Source organism: Pelecanus crispus, chromosome 2, assembly GCF_030463565.1.
Source record: "Pelecanus crispus isolate bPelCri1 chromosome 2, bPelCri1.pri, whole genome shotgun sequence".
Taxonomy (NCBI): Eukaryota; Metazoa; Chordata; class Aves; order Pelecaniformes; family Pelecanidae; genus Pelecanus; species Pelecanus crispus.
In genome coordinates, this window is record NC_134644.1 from 57,068,362 (window position 1) to 57,089,639 (window position 21,278).

Below are 21,278 nucleotides of genomic sequence, written 5' to 3' on the forward strand. Positions count from 1 at the left end.
CTCAGTAATCAAATATACACAATACTAGGAGTCCCATAACTCAAATAACCACCAGATGTGAGGAACGCTTAGATTATTCAATAGCATGAATATCAAGATTGACCTTTGCTTTTACTTTTTCCTGAAAAAGAAAAAAAAAGCACCCACCCCCCCACCCCCCCCAAAAAAAAGGGATAGACTGGCAACTGGTCTTCCCTCTAAACTGCAGGGATAGGTCCTTGCTTGTGAAGGACAGAATCTCTTAATCATATTAAGTGGGGATAGTAACAGCCCCTACCGGCAAAAGCAATAATTACAATACCATCATCATTATTCACTAAGGCAAGATGTATCAGATTTTAATTCTTATGAAAATTTAGTATCTTAGAAAGGTTATCCTGTTCTCTAGTTGCCACAGTTTTCGAAACAATTGTCTCCTTCTAGAAAATATATCCTTATTATCACATGTTCAGCCCTAAGTCTTGTTACTCCATCATAAATAACAGCAGGCTTATTCCCCAAAATTCAAGATCTCTTGAAAAAGCTGCAATACCTACCATTGCTTTCTGGTTCCACAGTATTTTCTGTACTGATTTCTTTTGTTGGACTTTGAACTTCTGGTTCAGATTGGGTATTTGGATCGGGCAACTCAGCGCCTATCTGACCATTCTGTAACCTCTGTTTCAGCAACGATACCTAAACAAAATGTTCTTTTTGTTAAAAAAAACAAGGATTCTAAGTATATCGTGTTTTCATCTTCAAAACTAGAGAGAGTTAAATAACATTGATGTCAGCAAGTAGAGAAAGGAAAAATCTGTCTGAATTTTTTTACTATTTTTAAAAATCAGAGTTATGTTTCCAATTAACAAAAAGAGTATCATTATGAGTGGAGAAACAGAGACCAATTAAGCAAAACACATAAATTTTGCCAAAGCAATTTTAGCTCAAACATCTGCTAATGTTATGTTCTTGATAACAAAGACATTACAAAGGTATTTAAGCACAGATCAAACAATCATATTTAATGTCAGTGAGATTTTACAAAGGTATCCTCTACCACAAAGATGCACTTAATTTCTAGATAATCATAAATTCTCAAGAAGCTTTACAACATTGCAGCAATTATAATAAGACACAGACATGCATTATAGGAAACACATAGTTTGTTTGTTTGTTTTTTTTAAAAAAAGTAGGAAGAACAATTTTAAAGAACATCTGTTGGGTAAGGTATCTTACCTGTGTTTGCAGGACACTAATAAGTTGATCCTTTTCTTCTAAGGAAGCATCAAATTCCTCTTGGAGATGTTTCTTAGCTTGTTGATCCATCTGGAGCTCCTGAGAATCATAAATAAATGTGTCTCAAATGAAAACTAAAATGTGAATTTAAAAGGTTTACCAAAATATTGTGAAATAGTATTAAAAATACCTCTTCGCAGTTCTGACCCCAGAATACAACCATAAAGTGGATATTTCTTTTACTATACAACATTCCACACAACATAATAAGAACCTCCCATTATACAACCAGCATTAAAACAGCAAGAGTCTAGATCTGATGCAAAATTATCAAGGATTCTTTCTTCCTAAAAAAATAAGTTTGTGTAGGGATCACTTCAAGCCTGCTCCTGAAAACTGTTTTCCGTGCACACATTTCTCCTGAAGACTGCACTTCAGTAAACTAGATTCTTCATTTAACCACCAGATTAAACCGCAACGTAAACAGCAAAAATGTAAATTTCTCTTATGCTCATCCAATATGCTAGCATTCTAACATGACAAATGCCATTTGTGAGAGCAGAAAGTTAGCCTTTTTATTCCACAAATGTGTCTTAAATGAGAAAGCCAGAAAATGCCAAAGAACTTAGCTATGTGGCTTTACTTGCTACTTACTTGCATTCATTTGGCTGAACACCTTTAGAAACTTGTAGATGTTGCCTAAATGCATTAGTAGGATCTACATAATCTTATAAAATACTGCCTTAGGGAGGTTTCTTTTATTTACTTCCTATGCTTTTAAATATTTTAATGTCTTTAAATAATTATTGTTCTAATAGAAAATAAATGTATTTAAAGTTAAATTAATTCACATCTAACTGCTTATTGAGAGAATCAGAAACATACACATTTCGTGCATACACTGTAAATAATTTCCCAGACTTGTATTTTAAGTTTTTATTTATATATTTACTTCATCCATATCTATCTTCCCAGTGATTTGCCCCAGGAAACTAACACCTCTATGACCATTACTCTGCAAAGATCACTTGTATAAAAACAAGCACCACCCATAAACATGGGTTCTGTCAGCCAGGCAAAGACAGAGGACAATTCGGGACATAGTTTAGTCTAGTCTACCCTTGATTGGCTTAGAGTAGACTTGGTAGTGTGGGTTAATGGTTGGACTGGATGATCTTAAAGGTCTTTTCCAACCTAAACGATTCTATGGTTCTATGATTCTATGATAAAAAAGCGAACAGGAGACCAAACAGGGCACTGGATGCGCTTCCTGCATTGCTTTCCTCCAACTCTGAATCTCGCTTTTATGCTCTCTTGCTGCCTATCCCTTACCTCCAACGGTGAATCCTGGCTGCCATAGCTGAGCCTGATACCAGCTTTGAGAACCGCAGCTGTGTGAGCTGAGCCTGCCCAGCCATGCGCAGGCAGGACAGTGCTGGAAGGTGTCACTAAGAAAACTATTCCTCTCTCTTCCCAAGTAACTGCATCCACTTTTTAACATAGCACTGCCTCAGGCTCTCAACAGCTACTAATCACGCTTCTGCCTTGTGCTTCTGCGCTTCAGAAGCAATTCTTTCCAAGCAAAGCAAAGCAGCTCAGTGCAAGAACAAGTGCCAAAGAGATTTACTGAAACCAACGCAGAAATAGTCCTCTTTGGATCCCAAAGTCCCTCTGATCCTTGTCTGAGAAAGAAAACACCAAAGACTGCTTGAAGACTGCGGTTGAGGCATTACTCTTAACAGGAAAAAACTAACGTAAGCAAAAGATACATTGATTTCCAGGGACTGTTTCACACTGTCAACTTGGCCTCAAAGGAAACACAGTTCATTCTCACATGGCCATCTTACAAGAAACTTTTTTGATTCAACATATTTATGGGGAAAATGGAGTGTATGATGAAGAAAAGGATTTTTAAGATTAATTTCTGATAACAAATTATTACATCAATGAATGATCTATTTTGTACCATTTTAGCTTCCACAATGGAAACGTACCATTTTATTTGTATTCTTTCTTTTAAGTCTGTTTTACCTAATGCTCTAACACTTGGGCTTCCAAAAGACCAAAAAACTACTTTTTGAAGTTTTTCAATTAATAAAAAAGAATTTCAGTGTTAGATTTGAAGAAATCTTTAAATCTACAAGATTTGTAAGAATAAACTTAGATTTTATACCAAATATATATACAAATTCATATATATAAAAATCAGAAATACATGTGTGTGTATATATAACTTATATGTATACTTGAACAAGAATCATAGAATCATAGAATCATTTAGGTTGGAAAAGACCTTCAAGATCATCCAGTCCAACCATTAACCCACACTACCAAGTCTACTCTAAGCCAACCAAGAGCAGACCAGACTAAACCATGTCCCAAAGTGCCACATCTACGAGTTTTTTGAACACTTCCAGGGATGGGGACTCCACCACCTCTCTGGGCAGCCTGTTCCAATTCTTGACCACCCTTTCCGTACAGAAATTTTTCCTAATTTCCAACCTAAACCTCCCCTGGCGCAGCTTAAGCCCATTTCCTCTTGTCCTATCGCTAACTACATGGGAGAAGAGACCAACACCCACCTCACTACAACCTCCTTTCAGGTAGGTGTAGAGAGCAATAAGGTCTCCCCTCAGCCTCCTCTTCTCCAGGCTAAACAACCCCAGCTCCCTCAGCCGCTCCTCATAAGGCCTGTGCTCCAGACCCTTCACCAGCTTCGTTGCCCTTCTCTGGACATGCTCCAGCACCTCAATGTCTTTCTTGTATTGGGGAGCCCAAAACTGGACACAGTATTCCAGGTGCGGCCTCACCAGCGCCCAGTACAGGGGAACAAACACCTCCCTGCTCCTGCTGGCCACACTATTCCTGATACAAGCCAGGATGCTGTTGGCCTTCTTGGCCACCTGGGCACACTGCTGGCTCATGTTCAGCCAGCTGTCAACCAACACCCCCAGGTCCTTTTCGGCCAGGCAGCTTTCCAGCCACTCTTCCCCAAGCCTGTAGCGCTGCATGGGGTTGTTGTGACCCAAGTGCAGGACCCGACACTTGGCCTTGTTAAAACTCATGCAGTTGGCCTCGGCCCATCGGTCCAGCCTGTCCAGGTCCCTCTGCAGGGCCATCCTACCCTCCAGCAGATTGACACTCCCACCCAGTTTGGTGTCATCTGCAAACTTACTGAGGGTGCACTCAATCCCCTCATCCAGAAAGACTATGACAGAAGAAGTGAAAACTAAGTATGCACACATCCCACCCCTTTTCATCATCAAAAGCTTTAACTCTGGTACATATATGCCTTCCAAACTTTACCAAGTACCAATAAGCTGGAAAACTAAACCTACTGGAGCATGCAGATATAGATTTAACACACAATGAGCCTCTTTGATTTGACCTTGTAGTGAACTGGAAAAAAAAACATTGGCAAGCCATTTCTACCAGTAATGCTGTGGGTTTTCCCCTCCCACGCGCTGACAGTTTAGCTTAGGACAGGGCGAGAGCCCAGGCGCAGGCTCCGGCTCAGATGAGCACAGCACACCTAGCACTTTGGCCCACTGTTCTCAGCTGCTGGGGCAGAAGCAGCACTGATCTGAACCAAAATGCTACTCCCGTGGCACACACAATTCACAGCCTACTTACCTGGATTACACCCTGCATCGCTGAAGAAGCATGCCCCGCAATTTGCCAGTGACCTCCTTTGAAATGACTGGCTGCCTGGCTGGCCGCCCAGGGGCAGCCCCTTGCAGGTGAGCACGAGCCTGGGATAAACGCACGTCCGGATGCTCACAGTCGCCGTCCCTCGCCCCCAAGGGACCAATCCTGGCTCCTGTCTGCAGGCAAGACGCCCGACCGCCTGGAGCTAGTCTGCCTTCAGGCAAAGGTGGGACCTCACCATGGTCTGATGGCTCTTGCAACCGCCATGCCAGCGCTGCTGCTCGGCATGGCGCATGCCAAAAAACAGGAATGCAGCATAGAGAAAGGCCGTGGCTTTGAGCGAGCTGGTGTTCAGCTCCCAGGCGAGGTAAGAGCATGGACACAGAGGCCCTTGCACACCCGTCTCTGACCCTGATGCTGCACTGGTTCTTGGGCAGTAAAAAGGCTTCAGCTCCACATTCTGCTTCACCAGGGTTTGACAATAGGGCTTTTGTGAACTTGCCCTTTTAATTTCCTCTGCCCAATAATTTGTACATGTCTTTTAATTAAGCCCAATGTGTTTACTATCAATACCAAATACACTACAGCTTCTCCTTTTAATTTCACTATAACCTAAGGAGACAATAATCATCACACAACCTACCTGATTTTATGATTGAAATCAAACTATACTGAAAATCCATAAAAACATTATAAATATTATAACTGAGATCAAGATAAGTATTTTTAAAAATTTGATCCTGATTTTTTTATTGTTAGTTATTAAAATTTTTATTAAAAAGTGCCTATTACTTGTATTTGCCTAACATTAGTATTTCTCAATACTAGAAGAGCAACAAATTACACAGGGACATCTACTGCTGGGCCCAACAATACTGCCAGAACCACACACGTTTCTACCTATTTCACAATGAACAGAAAAGCACTTCAGTCAGTACGATGAACTGCTCTTAGAGTATGACAACAAGCTGCTGAATGGGACACAAGTCGGAGAAATAACCCCATATAAACAAATGAAAATAAGTGGTAAAAAACCCTGCTGTGCAATAGAAAGATAGTCTGTAAAGTGAACAAAAAAATCAAAAGCTAGGCAGAGAAAGACCCTATGTACGTGTGGTATAAAGTAAATATTCAATCAATAAAGGAAATTACCTCTCTCAGTTCTCCAATTCTGCGAAGCGCTTTATCCTGACTTTGACTCAGAATGCCCTTAAGAAAAGGAAGAATGAACATCAGGTGTATTAAATGTAACTTTATATATAAAGTATAAATAAATTCATAGAATGTATTTCAGCAGCAGAATTAATGATTTGTATTTCTTTTTCATGTCAAACTAAAACTGCCAACTGTGGGTTGGCAATCTACCACCTGAATTCAGTTGATGCAACAAAAAAAGACTGGAGTATAATAGATTCACAATTATTTTGACAAACTAATATTAGCTTGGCATCCTTAGAAATCCCAGCTAAGAAAGAGTCTTTTGTTATACACATACACATATATACACAACATATTGTGTAAAACACACACACAAGGCACTGAAAATTAAATCTGTATTTGCACTACGCATTTTAAGATTCAGAAAAGCATTCAGGTAAGAGAGGATGAAAAGTAATGCTTACCTGTAGCTTCTTCTTCTCCCGCTGGATAACTTGATAAGCAGACACTAGCTAAAATACAGAAATCAGGTACAATGATAATAATCCATCTGCTTATAGCTATCAAAATACTTTGCTTAGTTGTATCACTATATGCATTTTCAAACTCTTCACTTCGCTTGAGAAAGCTCTTCTGACAGAAACATACTTAAATTTTCTCAATGTTTCCTTTTTCCGTTTATAAAATATCTCCAATGTGTTAAAAAAGAATAAAGCCTACATGATAAAACTATGAGGTTACTCAGCATTCACGCAGTTTTCCCTTCACTAAAAAGACCTCTAAGAACAGCCATGCTTCAATGCAGGCAATCAAAAAACCAGCTGTATCAGAAAGTAACATCCCAGACAGCTACCCCACATGGATGTACATCTGTAAGGGTACATGTCCCAGACCGCTTAACTAAAATTAATTTTACAATGAGTATGCATTAAAAAATACGCTTACAATTCTAACAAAAAAAGGTCTGTGTAATACTGAATATTCTCATCCCATGTGCTTTGCATGTACCCAGCAGACAAAGAAAGACTGGAAGTGGACAATATTTCTCATTGTAAGCTGACAAAAGCACTTCATGAGTAACTGCACAATTTAGTTTAATTAAAAATTTTATCACAATTGCCTAAGTCGTCCAAAGCTGAAGTAGCATAACGGCACTTGGTATTAGAATGTTCCATTTTCAAATTGAAGGAAAACAAATCCCCAACACCAAAACCAGAAATCTCTAAGTCAAAAGATAGCTTCAAATTCTTATTTAAAATAAATCAGGATTTTTCAGAATTCAAAATTACTTTTAATTTCAGAGTCATACTTATTTTGCACTTATAAACCTACAAACTGAAGAATTTTCATTTTGGCAACACTGTTTACATAAACTTTAAAAAAATGCATCTTATTATACTAGCCAGAAGAGAAGAATTAATGGGAGACAACAGTTCCTGAATGAATGGAAGACAACTGTTTTTTCAGGCATATGCTGAGTACCGTAATTGCCATATACATATTTTAGATTCCAGTGATTTTGACAGTAACAGCCAAAAGTCTGCATAGAAATTTTTGTATTTGAGGGCAGCAAACATTTAAAGAACTGAAAAAAACAGTGCAAATGGCCAGTTTTAAATGCAAAACACACACATACTTAAAAAAAAGAATTTCACCACCATCACTTGGAAAGCTTTACTTTTCCCAACAATTTGGAAAGTGAGTAGCAAAACTACTTATATCATTGGTTTTCATTAAAATAGCAAAAGAAATAGCCCTTGAATGAATCCCTTCCAGGGAATACCTGGAAATTCAATTATGGGGAATAGAACTTATTTATTGAAAACAAAACACTTGCCCATTACACGTACATGGAACATACATTTACTTCAAGAACAAGTTTCAGAAGAAAAGTAAACTTGCTGTCACACGAGGACAAGCCATGCTCACCTCTGTACTGAACTCCATGCCTTGCTACGGGCTTTCAGCAGAAACCATCGTAGGCCTACTTTGTGTGAGTAACTACCAATTAATCTCTATTGCTGACTACATTAAATTATTTACAGACAAGAAAAGAAAAGGATATCCACGTGTTATTATCAGAAAAACATCTGGCCTATCCTAGGCCAAATATAACTAGACTTACAACAATAACTTAACTTCTATGTTAGCTATAAGTTGATCCATTTGCTCCAAACAGGGAAACAAAATATTATCCACCACTGCAGTATCTGTTAGCCTCATCTTTTTCCCCTCTCTGCCAAGGTAAGTCAGTAACAACATTGCCTACCTCTGAGTATTTTCCCCTATAGTTGCCCAAACTGCGCTCCATTCTGCGCAGCCGCTGCAGCAACTGCTCTTTGCTGAGGCTGTCCATATTTCCCAGAGGCTCTTCTGTTTCACTTTCAATGTCAGAAGGTGGATCAAAGGTGGGACCGGCTGCATCCAAGTCCAGTCGATTCAATGAGTCTCTTGAAGAAGTTCGTACCAGGGACTCCTTAGAAGAAGAGCGGAACAGGGACTCTCTTACTGGGCTTCGAAACAATGACTCCATGGAGGGAACTCGGAGCTGAAGCCTCTGGGCAAAAGACTGAGTGTCACTCAGCTGCAAAAATTCAAAGCAAGTAATTACTTCTGCACTGCTTTTAGGGAGACAGACACACAAAAGCCCAGGAAACAGAGACCTGACCTGGTCAAAGGAACTACTGTTGCCTAACACATGCATGACACCAAACAGCTACCACTCCCTTAGAAGAATCATCTCCTTGTGCAGAAAAGTCAAGCATGCAACTACCAGATGTGGGCAATTTCAGACAGCAACTAAATCCAATAAACTACAGCTCTGATATAAACTTTTAAAAGAATGTATTTCTGTGTAACCCCTTTAAAAAGTGAAGAATATGTGGCTAAAATAAACAGTTGCATTTACTGTTGTCCCAAATGGAAAAAAAAAAAAAAAATTGTGTGACTCACTTCTTGATGTATTAAACAGAAGACTGTATTTATCTCAAAGACACAAAGATATTTTCCTATGATTAAGAGAACAAATTTGTTGTAAAAGTCCTTGTACAATAGTTAGTTCTAGCATGAGTCTTAAACAGTCCTTTTTGTATTTTATTTTAAATGGCTTTATGATTTTTACATAAAATGCAATATTGATTTATGCAGCTAAAGTGCTGTTATAAAACAAAAGGTTCTGTGCTATGGTACCATATACTGCTGGTGCTACTGAAGTAATTTGAAAGCATTACTGCACGATGTTGGGACACACGTGCTAGGAGCCACTGTTAATCTCACTCCAGCAAGCTCAACTTTTCCTGAGATATTTAAGAATGACCTCCATCTTCATGACTAGTGACAATTTTTTTAAGCCTATCAGCTCTGTTTCTTCAGCCAGAAATTGGCTTTCTAGCTATGCAATATGCCCTCTACTTTTGATAGCGAGGTTAACACTCCATATCCCGTGCTGGCTGTGTCCATGAGCAATGTCCATGAGCAAAGCCTGTCCCTACAAAAAAAGCTCTACGCATCAGTGACAACACTTAATACCAGCTAATGGGATTACACACAAACAAAACACCCTAGTATCCTGACAGGCAAGTACTTGTCATCCCTACTCCGGCATGAAAATATATACTGGGCACTTAAGCCAACATAACACAGACAACACAGCAGTGAAGGAGGAAACAAACCCCCCATTATCTCCCATACCTGCGGGGAGGCTGGTCCACTTCCATTGTTTTCTGTGGATTGGGGAAGCGGTTGTTTAGTTAAGTTCTACAGGAGGAAAAACAACTGTTAGAAGGAATAGACTACAAGGACTGTAATTCACTGATTCCTACCAAACAGCATCTGTGCTTTTTCCTTGCCTGTGTTTTTAGTACTTTCTTTTGAATATTTATTAAGATGTCTTCATGCAGACAAGCTAGTTTGTTAAATTCAAAACAGACTGCTGCAGTATACAGAACTACAAAGCAGCTATGTATGCACGGATTAGTATGAGACATCTGCAAATGCTGACATCTCCAATTAAATTATTCATAATGATTATTTATGTAACATTTATGCACAAATCAAAGAAACACCAAAAAGACAAAATGATAGCAGGAAAAATCTAATTGATGACCAGTGTTGTTTACATCCAACATGAGTAACAGTGGAATCACACCATCTTTCTCTGTTTAAGTACATTTGCCGGGGGGGGGGGCAGGGGGTGGAAACTACCTGGGAAAGAAGTGCTGGTAACATGCTCCAAACAAGCACAGGAAGATTAGACTTCCAGAAAAAACATCCTGTGCAAAACTTCACACATACATTCCTCTGCACTCCCAAAGAAACAAAAAAAAAACCCCACCCAAAAAATCACCCACCCAAACACCCAAAAACAATGCAACAGAAAACAACAGTTTTGGTTGTATTATTAACAGAATTCAAACATTTCTGTTCCTAGTCTGTCTATCCTGTTTTTCCTATGTTCTGTGTTCAGGTGTCTTCTAGCCTGTACAAATCCAGATGGTTTTCTGGTGTTTAAACCAGGCCAATCTGGAGTAGCAAAACACACTAGAACCCATCTTGGATATGAATTCTTTTCAAGAGAAGCAAAGCACTGAGACATATCAAACAAAGTATGAGGAATTCAGCTAAAAGCAGTGTAACTTTTAATTTTTAATCAAGATATACCCTTGATAGTTACATGCAAGCTGTAAAATCTAAGGTGTATATACAACAATGATTCTATGATTCTAACTAAGATGTGTATATACAGCTATACTGTGTCCAGTTTTGGGCCCCTCAGTACAAGAAAGACATCGAGGTGCTGGAGCGTGTCCAGAGAAGGGCAACAAAGCTGGTGAAGGGTCTGGAGCACAGGCCTTATGAGGAGCGGCTGAGGGAACTGGGGTTGTTTAGTCTGGAGAAGAGAAGGCTGAGGGGAGACCTTATCGCCCTCTACAACTACCTGAAAGGAGGTTGTAGCGGGGTGGGTGTTGGTCTCTTCTCCCATGTAGTTAGCGATAGGATGAGAGGAAATGGCCTCAAGTCGCTCCAGGGGAGGTTTAGGTTGGATATTAGGAAAAATTTCTTCACAGAAAGAGTAGTCAAGCACTGGAACAGGCTGCCCAGGGAAGTGGTTGAATCCCCATCCCTGGAAGTGTTCAAAAAACAGGTAGATGTGGCACCTGGGGACATGGTTTAGTGGGCATGATGGTGTTGGGTTGACGATTAGAATGATGATCTTAGAGGTCCTTTCCAATCTTACTGATTCCTAGTTTTTACTTTCATTATAAATGATCCAGCCACCAAGCCAGGAGGCGTGGGGTTGCTACTCTACCCTTAATTGGTTTAGTGGTAGACTTGGTAATGTTAGGTTAATGGTTGGACTGGATGATCTTAAAGGTCTTTTCCAATCTAAACGATTCTATGATTCTATGAAAATATCAATCATAATCATCCATGTATCTGCTACATGATTTACACCCACAGCTTCTACTCTGTGTGCATACTCAGATAAGCACACATAAACATAGATGTAGAAGAGGAATGATCCAGTGTAAAAGGGCTTCGGAGAGGTTTGACGTGGAGCAAACTTAAGGGAGTACAAAAATACCACAGAATAAAAAGAAATACAGAGAAATGAGCAGTCTCCCAGATTCAGACAAAGTGAAATGAGCAATAACCAGCCATACAAGAAGACTGTTTGGCTTTGGAAATTGTGCTTCACCTGACTTGAACAAAATCTGCATTCTGCTTCAGAGCACTTTCCTGTTGCGGTGGATCTATTCCTAATGGATTAAGAGCTCTTACTGGGTTTTAAACTAAAGCACTCCTACATTGCATTCTTGGCTCCATTACCCATTCTTTTTCATTTCCTAACTGGAGAGTTAATAATAAAGGTAATCCAAATAAATTTTTATCTACTGCTTTATAATTTACAAAGTATCTACCATGCTAGTACTGGGCTGACAACAGAGGAAGACAAATACTTTACCAAGAATTACAAACTAACCACAACCACTTCTTTCAAAAATCGTATATTCCGATACCCATAAAAAGAATTAAAGGAAATCATGGAGGGTTTGTACATCTAATTCATAACAATAATTTTACAATATATAATATCTACTTTAAAACACAAGATTAAGTAGATTTATTAAATCTAATAAGGTGTTTATGAATATAAAAACCATGGATGCTGTTCTTTTCTGTGAAGATCCTTAAAAAGCTGCCATCTAATGATCTATGAAGATCCTTGAAAAATGCCATTTCAAAACTAAAACTAATGTTCCCACTTTTAAAATTTTCTTGTTAATTGTGCTGAGATCTTTGAGTTCAATCTGTGTGAACAAAAGTACAACCTATATTTGGAATTAGACTTTCTATTGGCATAAATCATAAAAGGGATACAGTGGTAATCTTTTGTATAAAAACTGGATCACCACAGGTATCTAGCTGCTGCAATTCTAAGTCACTGTGCTCTAGGGCAAAGGGTCATATTCTGGGATCCACGCAGTGAAAGGTAACCGTGAATGGAAGTTCTTACATATATAAGTACGGATTCAAGAGGCTTTGAAGAGCTTAAAAGCCCTAGCCTTTCACAAGCCTTAAGAGATGTTTCGGCAGAACCGGAATTACAGAGCACATGTTGGCACTTTGGAAGTCTTAAAACCAGCAGTTATGTCAGGGTTTCTGGAGACCAACAGAAGTGTTTCCTACACAAACCCATAGAACATGCACAACTATATCACTATCTCAAGAGAGCTATGCTTACAATCTCTAATAAAAAGGCTTCTTTTTGTTATTAAGATGTATAAACCAGAGCTCAGTTTTAACTGGAGCACATTAGGGCATTCTAGTGACACTTGTGCTTCCTCATTTCCCTATTTCTGAAATGTAAACTAATTCATCTTATTTATTTGTCAAAGGTATAAATAGGTTCATAAGCCTAAAGAGTGCAAGCTTAAATGTCTGCATTTAAAAACATTTTACTGTTCTTCCTCCTTCTCAGGTATTCCAAAGTTGAGTAAATTATGGAGGAAGGAAGGAGACCTTAGTACACATTTTCTTCCCTCATTTTCCTTTTATTTTTCTTTAGAAAACCTCTCTGTCCAAGAATACTTGAACTGTTTCTTCATGCAACAAAACCCATGCAGCTTAGTTAGTAAAGAGCTTCTACTAACTTCATCTATGCAAAAAAATCCACAATTACAGTCACTTCTCCATGATGCTCACTCTCTTGGCTCACAGATCACTTGCACACACACAGTTAAAATACCGGTCTGTTTTAGCAGAATTAATATGCATTTGTGTGTGTTGATGAAACTTTCACTCTCCTGCATCCTTAGTTCACCTAGGTTTCCCAAATGTATATATATTTTTTTTAATATATATCTGTATATAATCGGTCCTCCTTTTCTCTATAAACTTTTATGTCATTGTTTTCTCCCCCCCCCCAATTCTTACTTTGAAAGTACAGCTCTAGAGCTTTCAAAAAGTTCAGAGAACAAAATAAGTTTTACAGGTAGCGTATTATTAATACACATTGGTAACACGTTAACGATAACTCTTACATTATAATTACTTGCTATATATGCAGTCTTGTATATAAATATGCAAGTGATTCTTGCCACTAAAATATATACTAAAAGATAATATGAAGACAACATTTGAGCACAGAATTGTTTTTCGAAATGCAACTGTACAAGGGATATTCTGTCATGTAGTGAAAAACAGCCCACAACCGTTTACTACTGTAAGTGCAGAAAAGCTTAACTAAGTTTCCAGTGAAACTTTAAGTAGTGATCACTGGACCTGGAACATGGTCAAAATACCTAGAACTGGGGCGGGGGAGAGGGAATCTAGTAACTATTTTAAAACTATAGATTTCAGCACAGTCTGAATGTCTTCTTTGATCCCCATCAAAGCTCAATCTTGAGAACACCATGACTGAGCTAGTAACGAATCTGTGCTCTAAGGGCATGCTCTAAAGAAGCATAACCCTTTACAACAAATGAAGACTTTCCACAGATCACCTTTTTAATCACTGTTTCAGTCCAATTTTGCTTAGCTTGAGAGAGACCAGTCCAACACAACATGGTGGGTTGAGCTCTGTCCATCTGCTTATCAAATTTCTATCCTGTTACAGCTTTCAGTGACTTGTCATTTTCAGCCTCTGCATGAGCAGCAAAAAGGCACTTGCTAAACTGGAAAAGCAAAATAATCGTGAAGTATGAGGATGAGCTGGGACTCTAAAATAAACACTGTGTTTTGAACAACTATGGACTCAGGAATGCCATGCCTCTGAAACATGTGAAAGATGCCACCCCAAGTCCTGTGACAATAATGAGAAGAATACAGCTTTGTATGTGCGTATGTTAGAAAGTAAGAAGGCTGCTTTCCTCCCTACGCCTGCTTCTTTTTCTCCACTCCTTGTTCTCTTCTCACTGAGCTTCTCCACTTGTATACTATGAAAACAACAATTCCACGCAAAGAAATATATATTGAAAATAAAATCTAATTATTAAAAAAGGACTATTTATCCTTACAATAATAGCTGCCAGTTTACCAACTAGAAGTAGCTGAATTTCAGTGTCTATGTGAGATAATTATTTCCTGCTACCATTAGTAGTAAATGACATTGTGAAGCTTTCACTGTACACAGCAAAAAGCATATAATTTTTAGACAAAAACAATCTCAATGTTTATCATATCCATTTATCTTGAAATACATACAGACATACATAAAAATTAAGAGGAAGACTTTCAATGGCATTAATGAGTTCTAAGCAACAAACATACAAACTTGTGCAACAATTTTTTTAAAGTTGTGTAGATTATGGTTACCTGTATGACAAAAAACGTATTAATTTTTTTATGTTACAATAAATTCACATCATACAGCACACCAGCCAGGAGCTATCAGATACTACCTCCGTGAAATTTAGTGCAGGGTTAGCAACACGGTAGTTAAGATATGCCTTTGTGAGAACAAGCCACAAGCAACACTAGGTTTGCCTTCTAGTACAGTACTCTCCTCCCCCTGCTAAAGGCATCACTAAGAGGGGTGGGAGGACTCACCACACCGTCACTCTGTGGCTTAGGTTGTTTGGTGGGATCCAAAGCAAAGATAGTATACTCAGAGAGAAAAGCAGGTTCTGCTATCATCCCGGCTAGCAGCTGTCATTCAATGCAAAAAGTAGGAAAATGAAAATAAATCAAGTAATTGGGTAAAGAACACTGCACAGTTTTACTCAATTTTTCCACACTATTAAAAACATCGTAAGACAATACAGCAGTTTATGAGACAACAGATATAGATAAAGGCAGGACATATCCAGACAATATGCATTAGATCATTTCAGAACAGCCAAAATACAGTTTTGATCATTTGTAAGTAAAGAAACACACAATTAAAAAAAAAAGATCCTAGTTCAGCCAAAGAGAAAGACAATGTTTCAGGCACTGATAATGTAATTTTTTTTAAACTTCTGTGGATGACTTATCTTCAGATACTACTGAGCCTTCTTTGCTCTCAGTTATATGTGAAAAACTAATTCTAAAAATTCTATCACTATTTCAGTTATAAACAATATAAATTGCATGCTTTTGACTATTCATCTTCTAGTGCTCTTATATACTAGAATTCTAACTACATTAAAAAAAAAATCCTTACAAAATTTTGCAAACTACTAGCAGACTGTTTTGTAAAAACACCACAAGCTGAATTAACCATTTTATCAAGTCAGTATCAAAGAAAAGATTTAAATTTCTAGAGATGAAGACCATGAAGAGAAAGAGACTGGAATTTGAATTTAAAGTGTAATGCAATCTAATGCTGTTAGAATGCTATAACAGATTTCAAAAAAATATTCCTCTCATGATTTTACTCACACACAAAAGTTCACGGTTCAACTTCCTTATAGCCTCAGATTCAGAACCGTGCTGTCTGCTGACTGAGCCAAAACACGATATGGTTTTTCTTTCTCATTATTTCAGAACAACTTTGTTTTATTTCAAGTTACTAAATAGTATTTTTAGGAATCAAATCTATTACAATATAAGTTAGAGTTTGATAATTTTTTTTTTGACTGACTCCAGTGTTCCAGTAGATGAATTACATAAATTCAAATTGAGAGAGGAGAAATATTTTCACGTGTAAGATCTGGAATGCTACATGGCTTGCAATTTTTGTCCACAAAACCCTTTCAGAAAATGTATTAAGTGCTTGATGTTCAGTGACAGCCATTCACAATAGCCTCTGAATGTCGGTACTGACTCCCTATGTCTTTTCTCTAATGTATTTCTACACTGAAAAAACCCAAAGAATTCCTGAAAAACCTGAGTAACTGAGATCTAAATTACCAATCCTGCAGAAAACAAATCAAAATAAAAACCTAAACAATGTGCTTTTATTGCTTCCTATTTGATTCACTATACTACATACATACACACACACACACACACCCCCAGCCCACTGCTGCAGAATCCTGCTAGTTATATCAGAAGACCTTCTAGAGTGACAAAGGGAAAGAAGCTTTGGTTCACGGTCAAAAAAAAAAAAACCAAAACCCACGCCCAAAAAAACCCCACTACAAAACTGTGAACTGTCTTTACAAACAGGGTATCTGCAGAGCACTAGTTCTAAAATTTATGCCCAACTTTTACTTCTCAAACTGGTAAGTATAGCAACAATTAATTCTGACTTCTATTATTCAGCTGCCCTTGTCACGGCATTCCCAAAGCTGGCATGGGACAGGTCCTCCAATAGTTTACTTGATTTGCCAAGAACTAGCTAAGTCCAAGAAACTCAGGTGAAACTTTTCACTTTTAAGCTACTGCAAACACAAGCTGCTAACAAAAGAGATTGTCCCATTTCTCCTGCTCCCAATGTTCTTCCCCCAGCCTGGACACAACTGCCCAGTGCATTCGCTGTGGTTGCAACCACATGCTGAGTTTGGTCAGACTGGTCACCAGTCCCTGTCTCTCAGTCCATTAGAAGTATAATTCCTGAGAGCAAGCTGCTATATATTTATTCAAGTGTGTAAAACCCACATAAGTTTCTTTCCTCATCTGAGCTTTTAGGCAAAACAAAAATAAGGAAGCTGACAAGTGTTAATGATTCCAGAAAATCTTCATTAAGTGGTGATGGTTGTAGAAGCTCATAGACTTGGCCATGCTATGCATTTTGTACATGTACCTCTTGAAAGGGTATATGCCAGAAAAAGAAATGGCAAATGCTATGTATACACAAGCGTACAAACATACAGCAGCAGTACTACAAGCAAGCCTGATGGCCTCATGAATTAGAAGCATGCACATTCTCAACCACAAATAAAATGATGAAATCTTTAAGATAAAAATTACTTTGTATGTTTAGAGAAGACCAGTTAAGTTGATGAAACACAGGTTGCAAAGCACTCATAAATGGATTATGGCAAATACTATTAACCAAAAGATTATGAACATTTTCAACATGTAATATATATTATCTTCAGCTTAGTTAAGTCACTTTTAAAAACACGGCCGTCCTGAAGGAACTTCCAGAATCACAGATGGTTCACATTATCTCTTCATAGTAACAGTATGCCAATGTTTGGTTCTCAAAATATTAAGTTTTGACATTTCACCATAGCTTTATTTTGCTTAATCCTAATTACATTAAATAGTACACCAAGCAACTTGCATTAAAAAGAATTCCTATTTAATCTCTAACAAGTTATTATACTTCACCGGAAATAAAAAAAAAATTGGACTGTCAGTATGTTCAGCATCCATGATTTTCAATCATCCCCTGAAGTCCATGACCATGTCAGTGCAGCCAAGTTCTAACAAGAAGCTTAGACAATAAGTCTTTCAGAAAACATTAATTACAAACCCCGAAACTTACAGGTAAGATGACAAAGAGCTTTAAACAACGGGAAGAATTCATTTTAAAAATTCACTCAAACTACCTAGTAGGCAAGTGATAGGGAGTGTATGTAACTCCTTTTTAGCAAGATCAGAAGATCCAAGCTATCCACAGCCTAAAATATGCCAATCCACATTACCAACTGTTACTGTTTTGAGAAAAAGAAAGAAAAAAAGCTTATGGATATAAATTGATGCACTACTGCTTGAATTTGCAGACATGTAGAGTGCAGTTAACAATACTGTTGAGTTTCACAGATGTTAGTCAGAACCCTGATGCAAGAACATCACTAAATCATCTCAGCTTCACCCTACTGTTGCTTGAGTGAAGGCAAGCACAAAAGGGAAGGAGCCAACTGTATAAAGAAAGAAGGGCAGAAGACAACAGTACTGAGGCAGAACAGTAATCACTGCATCAAAATGAAATCGTAAAGTATTTCTTCCCCAGTAGCCAAGACAAAGAGTTTCACACTTCAAATAGCTACAAACTCAGTCATGGTCCAAGAGTGGTATTTCCTTAGAACATTTAGAACTGGCTCCATCTTCTCACTAGTGAGTTCATCCTCCATTCTCGGATGTTGGGTGCCCAACAATGAAAATATTTAAGTACTTGCTCACACAGTATCTTTGTTACTCCAGCAGCTCATTACCTGCTATGTTTCTACAGCTAAATTATAGGCAGAGCTGTCTAACGAGTCCTATAATTACACTACTTAATGTGTTCCAGTATATACATGTGTTTTTATCTGCACTTTTTATTTTTTTTAATCAACTATTCCATATGGCTTTAAAACTAGCTGTCCAGTTCACTTGGGATGGGGGGTATTAAAAGTCACTAAAAATTATTCACCTATGCCTGGAAAAAAGGCAAGAAACAACCTGCTAGTCTGCCAAAATTAAACAGATATAAATATTTCCACAATGGATTCCTGCACTTCAGGATCTGGCCTAAAACCCACTCTGAATTATCTCAGTAGCTTCAGAAACATTAAACATATCTCATGCTATACTGTCTAATGTATCACTAGCACCACATTAGCGCTATGCCAGTAATGTGATCAATAAAACTAGACAAGCAGGGAATCCAAATGTGCTGAAGCATACTGGAAACAGACCGAATGTGCAAAGATATAAATAATCCTTTAACTAACCTTCTCTAATCCTCTGAATGCCATCAAATCACACTTGAAGCTTGCTACAGAAATCCTACTAAGATCTTCCAACATTGTTTCAAACATACTCCCCGTTAAATGAACTTCCTACCCCACACCTCAATCTCAGGCACCAAATTAAGGCTATGGTATTACTGATCTTCTGTCACAATATTTAACTCCTATTCTTTTTTTTTTGCAAGTAAAATCTTACTAAACAACAAACATTTCTATCTTGGAGGGAAAGTTACAAATAAGGTAAATTAGGTGATGAAACCAAACACCAGATGATGCCGATTCCTTCAGTATTACCAAAGAACAACACATGAAGTTATTTTTTAAATAACCTTTGTATTTCCAAAATTATGAACAGTTTTTGTAGCCCTCAAGTTTGGCCTAAGTTAAGCAGCCTTACTTGTTCTTTATGGATTTCCTGAACTCCAGAACCAACTGTGTTCATATCATACTTGCTATTGCTCCTCCCTCTGAAGAATTACCATGCTCAAATCTTCCTTTGCTAAGATTCTGATGAGTGGGGTGCAGAGGCCAAAGTACATGTGATCCCTACATCAAGGGGCTTCCTTAACATGCCGTGAAACAAAAACCAGAATTTAACAGGTATTAGAGTTTGACCCAAGTCTCATTACTCTGCAGACGGCACTAGTTGAATCACTGCATGTTACATACTTGTATGTTAGATTGCCAAAGGCAGTCATTATTCCCTTCCAGAGAAAAAGAAGAGCAACAGTGGTTCCAAATTTCAGATTAACCTGTTATCAAGCAAATTTGAAAATTCATACATTTTGTTAGCAAAACGCATCACGGTATATGTGCATTTGTAGTACGTTAATGCTTAAAAGCTTCTATAACTGTACGTGGACAGTTGTGCTATGTCGTATACAAGCACACTAAGACAGAGGGAAAGAGATCACACTGTAAGCTTGTGTAAGAGACAAACCAGGATTTGCTCATCTAGTTCAAGGAGCTGGGGGATGACAGCTATCAGGCTAAAGGTTCAGAGTTTCAACTCCTACTGACAAGTAACTCATTCCTCACAGTAAAATAAATAATTAAATAAATTTGGTTATTTGTCCAAGTTGGGGAATGCCAGAAAAAAGCTGTGAATAATTCAGTAATTTGCTGATTTACACAATTATTTATTTATAGAAGGTTTGTGCAATTTGCAACATAACCTTTTATGCCTCATCCCTACTGCGATCAAGGAGTAGGAAAAAACGAAGAGCTGAAAGTTCAAGGTTTCTGCAATTAAAAAAGAGGCAGTACAGAAATCAAACATAACTATTTTCTGGTTTGTTTTGCATTCTGACGAGCAATCTAAACATGCTGGTGTTTGCATCAGGAATTACAAAATCCAGGCTTTAGATACAAACTAGGTTATGCAGCCCCCAAAATTTACGTTTTAAATTTGCATGTCAGAAAGGAAAAAAGTATAGACATATCTGAACCACTATCGTCTTTGCATGGCAACACGTGCTTAGAAGTACTTCAAATTAAGTATATGAACACAGGAAAGATGCACCATTAACAAAGGTACTGAAGGAATATTATTTCAGCTTTACTTGTCCTGCTTTATTAATAGCCCACGCTAGAAAAACATTTCAATTAACTTAAAAACACAGTTACTATATAGCAGTAAAGTAAGACCGAGAAGTACCTTGGCTAGTTTATCTTTAGCTCTAAGAGCAGCTATATATATTGTGCTCTGCTGTCACTTCCATGACACTCATGAGGATGTGAGTGATATTTGGATCTGCGTGACTCTTACGTCACCCACAGCAAGCTATCAGCTGTTTGCTCTCAGTTGATGGCTCTGAACTAGCTTTGCTATCTTCTGCAGGTGGGCCTGGCTTGTAAATAAGTATATTATATAACATAAAGAAAATTTTGAGCCTCTAGGAACTGTACAGAATATGATTGATGTATTTCACCTCAAATTATGTTCAAGAGTCCACACAGTAACAGTTTGAAAACCAAACACTATTCTTCCCTAGGAAAGACTGGAAGCACTAAGTAAGCGTGTTTTAATCATCCAGGGCTGTTTCAAATGGCACCAAGACAAACTCAGAAGGCATCTGATACGCAAACTGTCTGAAGAAGTTCTATGGAAGTACCAATATATGTTTTCACCTCACACTGTGGTCATATTTTATGGGCTATTTACAAGAAGAGAATACAGAACTAGACAGACTTCGGCTTTTTCCTTAT

General features: G+C 37.9%; 1 protein-coding gene across 3 annotated transcripts in view; it reads right to left on the minus strand.

The window, feature by feature from the left end:
- Positions 1 to 21,278, minus strand: part of GOLGA4 (golgin A4) — a 73,459-nt gene that overhangs the window by 42,826 nt on the left and 9,355 nt on the right. For 2 of the 3 annotated variants that reach the window (XM_075704668.1, XM_075704669.1), the window contains exons 1-5: positions 8,291 to 8,587; positions 6,486 to 6,533; positions 6,016 to 6,072; positions 1,216 to 1,314; positions 537 to 675 (exon numbers count right to left, since the gene is read on the minus strand). In XM_075704668.1, the coding sequence (XP_075560783.1) occupies positions 537 to 675; positions 1,216 to 1,314; positions 6,016 to 6,072; positions 6,486 to 6,533; positions 8,291 to 8,554 (607 nt within the window). In that variant the 5' untranslated portion in view covers positions 8,555 to 8,587. Of the gene's footprint in view, positions 1 to 536; positions 676 to 1,215; positions 1,315 to 6,015; positions 6,073 to 6,485; positions 6,534 to 8,290; positions 8,606 to 9,711; positions 9,778 to 15,072; positions 15,172 to 21,278 lie in introns of those variants that run through there. The other variant, XM_075704667.1, reaches the window with a different exon arrangement.